The sequence below is a fragment of the Salvelinus sp. IW2-2015 genome, unplaced genomic scaffold, assembly GCF_002910315.2.
Source record: "Salvelinus sp. IW2-2015 unplaced genomic scaffold, ASM291031v2 Un_scaffold12878, whole genome shotgun sequence".
In the NCBI taxonomy this organism is placed as follows: Eukaryota; Metazoa; Chordata; class Actinopteri; order Salmoniformes; family Salmonidae; genus Salvelinus; species Salvelinus sp. IW2-2015.
In genome coordinates, this window is record NW_019954134.1 from 715 (window position 1) to 1,930 (window position 1,216).

At 54.0% G+C, this 1,216-nt stretch overlaps 1 protein-coding gene across 1 annotated transcript; it reads left to right on the forward strand.

Moving 5' to 3' along the window:
* Window positions 1-289: 289 nt before the first annotated feature.
* On the forward strand, window positions 290-1,164 carry LOC139027383 (cyclin-dependent kinase-like 5; the record flags this gene model as incomplete). Its single annotated transcript, XM_070442494.1, has 2 exons — window positions 290-508; window positions 672-1,164. Coding segments are annotated over 2 exons (618 nt in total), but the record flags the coding sequence as incomplete, so codon positions are not given.
* Between the last annotated feature and the right edge of the window lie 52 nt (window positions 1,165-1,216).

Here is a 1,216-nt window from a genome sequence, read left to right on the forward strand (position 1 = left end):
AATGGGAGAGGAGAGGGAGGGAGGAGTGCATGAGACCCACAGCCATCCAACGATGTGCTGTGATGCCTGCCTCATCAATTTGCACGTGTTTACCCACAATTGCACTCGGAAAGTGTCCACTTAACCCCAAATGCAGTCAGAGAGATTTCCTTGGCCTTTTTGTTCCCTCTGGATGCTAGTGGAGTGTTTTGGGGTGTACAGGTTTATTGAAATGTCCTGAGTCTATCGTTCTTGACTGTGTCAGTGTTAACCCCCCCTCTCCCCCACCTTTCCTGTTGTGAAATGGTAGGTTCCTGGTGATGGCCAGGACAACCTGTTTATCCAGAAGGGGGCCAAGTCCTCGTCCTCGTCTTCCTCTCACCACGGCAGCCGGAGGAGGAACCGYGAACGCTCCCGRGATAAGGATCGTGAACGCGAGCAGAGCCGAGATCGCGACAGAGAAAGAGAGCGAGAGAGGGAGAGAGGGAGACAGAGAGAGAGAGTCAGTGACTGGCCTCAGGAGAAACAGGTGGATTCACAATCACACTTCATTTATGTTTACTGGTTGAACTGAATTTTCAATTCACTTCCTGAATTTCCTGAATTCTAAACTGAATTGTTCCTTTCCAGCTTGGTGTACCTGCTTAGTGTTCACAAGCTTTGTGGTGATTGTTTTCTATGCCTCCCCTTAGAACCAACCCCTGAAGTCCCTACGCAGGCTCCTGCACCTCTCCCCCTCCTCCTCTTCCAGCCAACCCCCTCCTCCTTCCGACCTGCGATTCCAGCACCTCCCCAACCCCCCCACCTCCTCCTCTAAAGGGGGAGTCTTCGGTGACGGTAGGTCCCACCAGGGACACCCTAGCAGCAGCAGCTCCAGCTCTGGTCAGTCTAAGAGCCACCGGAAGCAGAGTTACCCCCTCCCGGGGCAGATACAGGGGCAGATTGAGTCCAACTGGCACGCGGCGGCCCTCGCCAGGGCGGAGGGGGCTCAGCCGTACCCCGACCAAATGGTCGCCAACGGGCCCACCTTTACCAGACCGTCAAGGTCACGGATGCCAAACCTCAACGACCTGAAAGAGACAGCCCTGTGAGGAGAACATGGAATTAGAWTTCTATCACCCATTGACTTGAATGGGGAWGTCCATTCTAGGGAAAACATGTCTGTGGAGGAGACGTCTCTCTGCCCTCCAGGGTCGTCATGTTGATTAGGCACCAAACGGAAGAAAACAGACTGAAG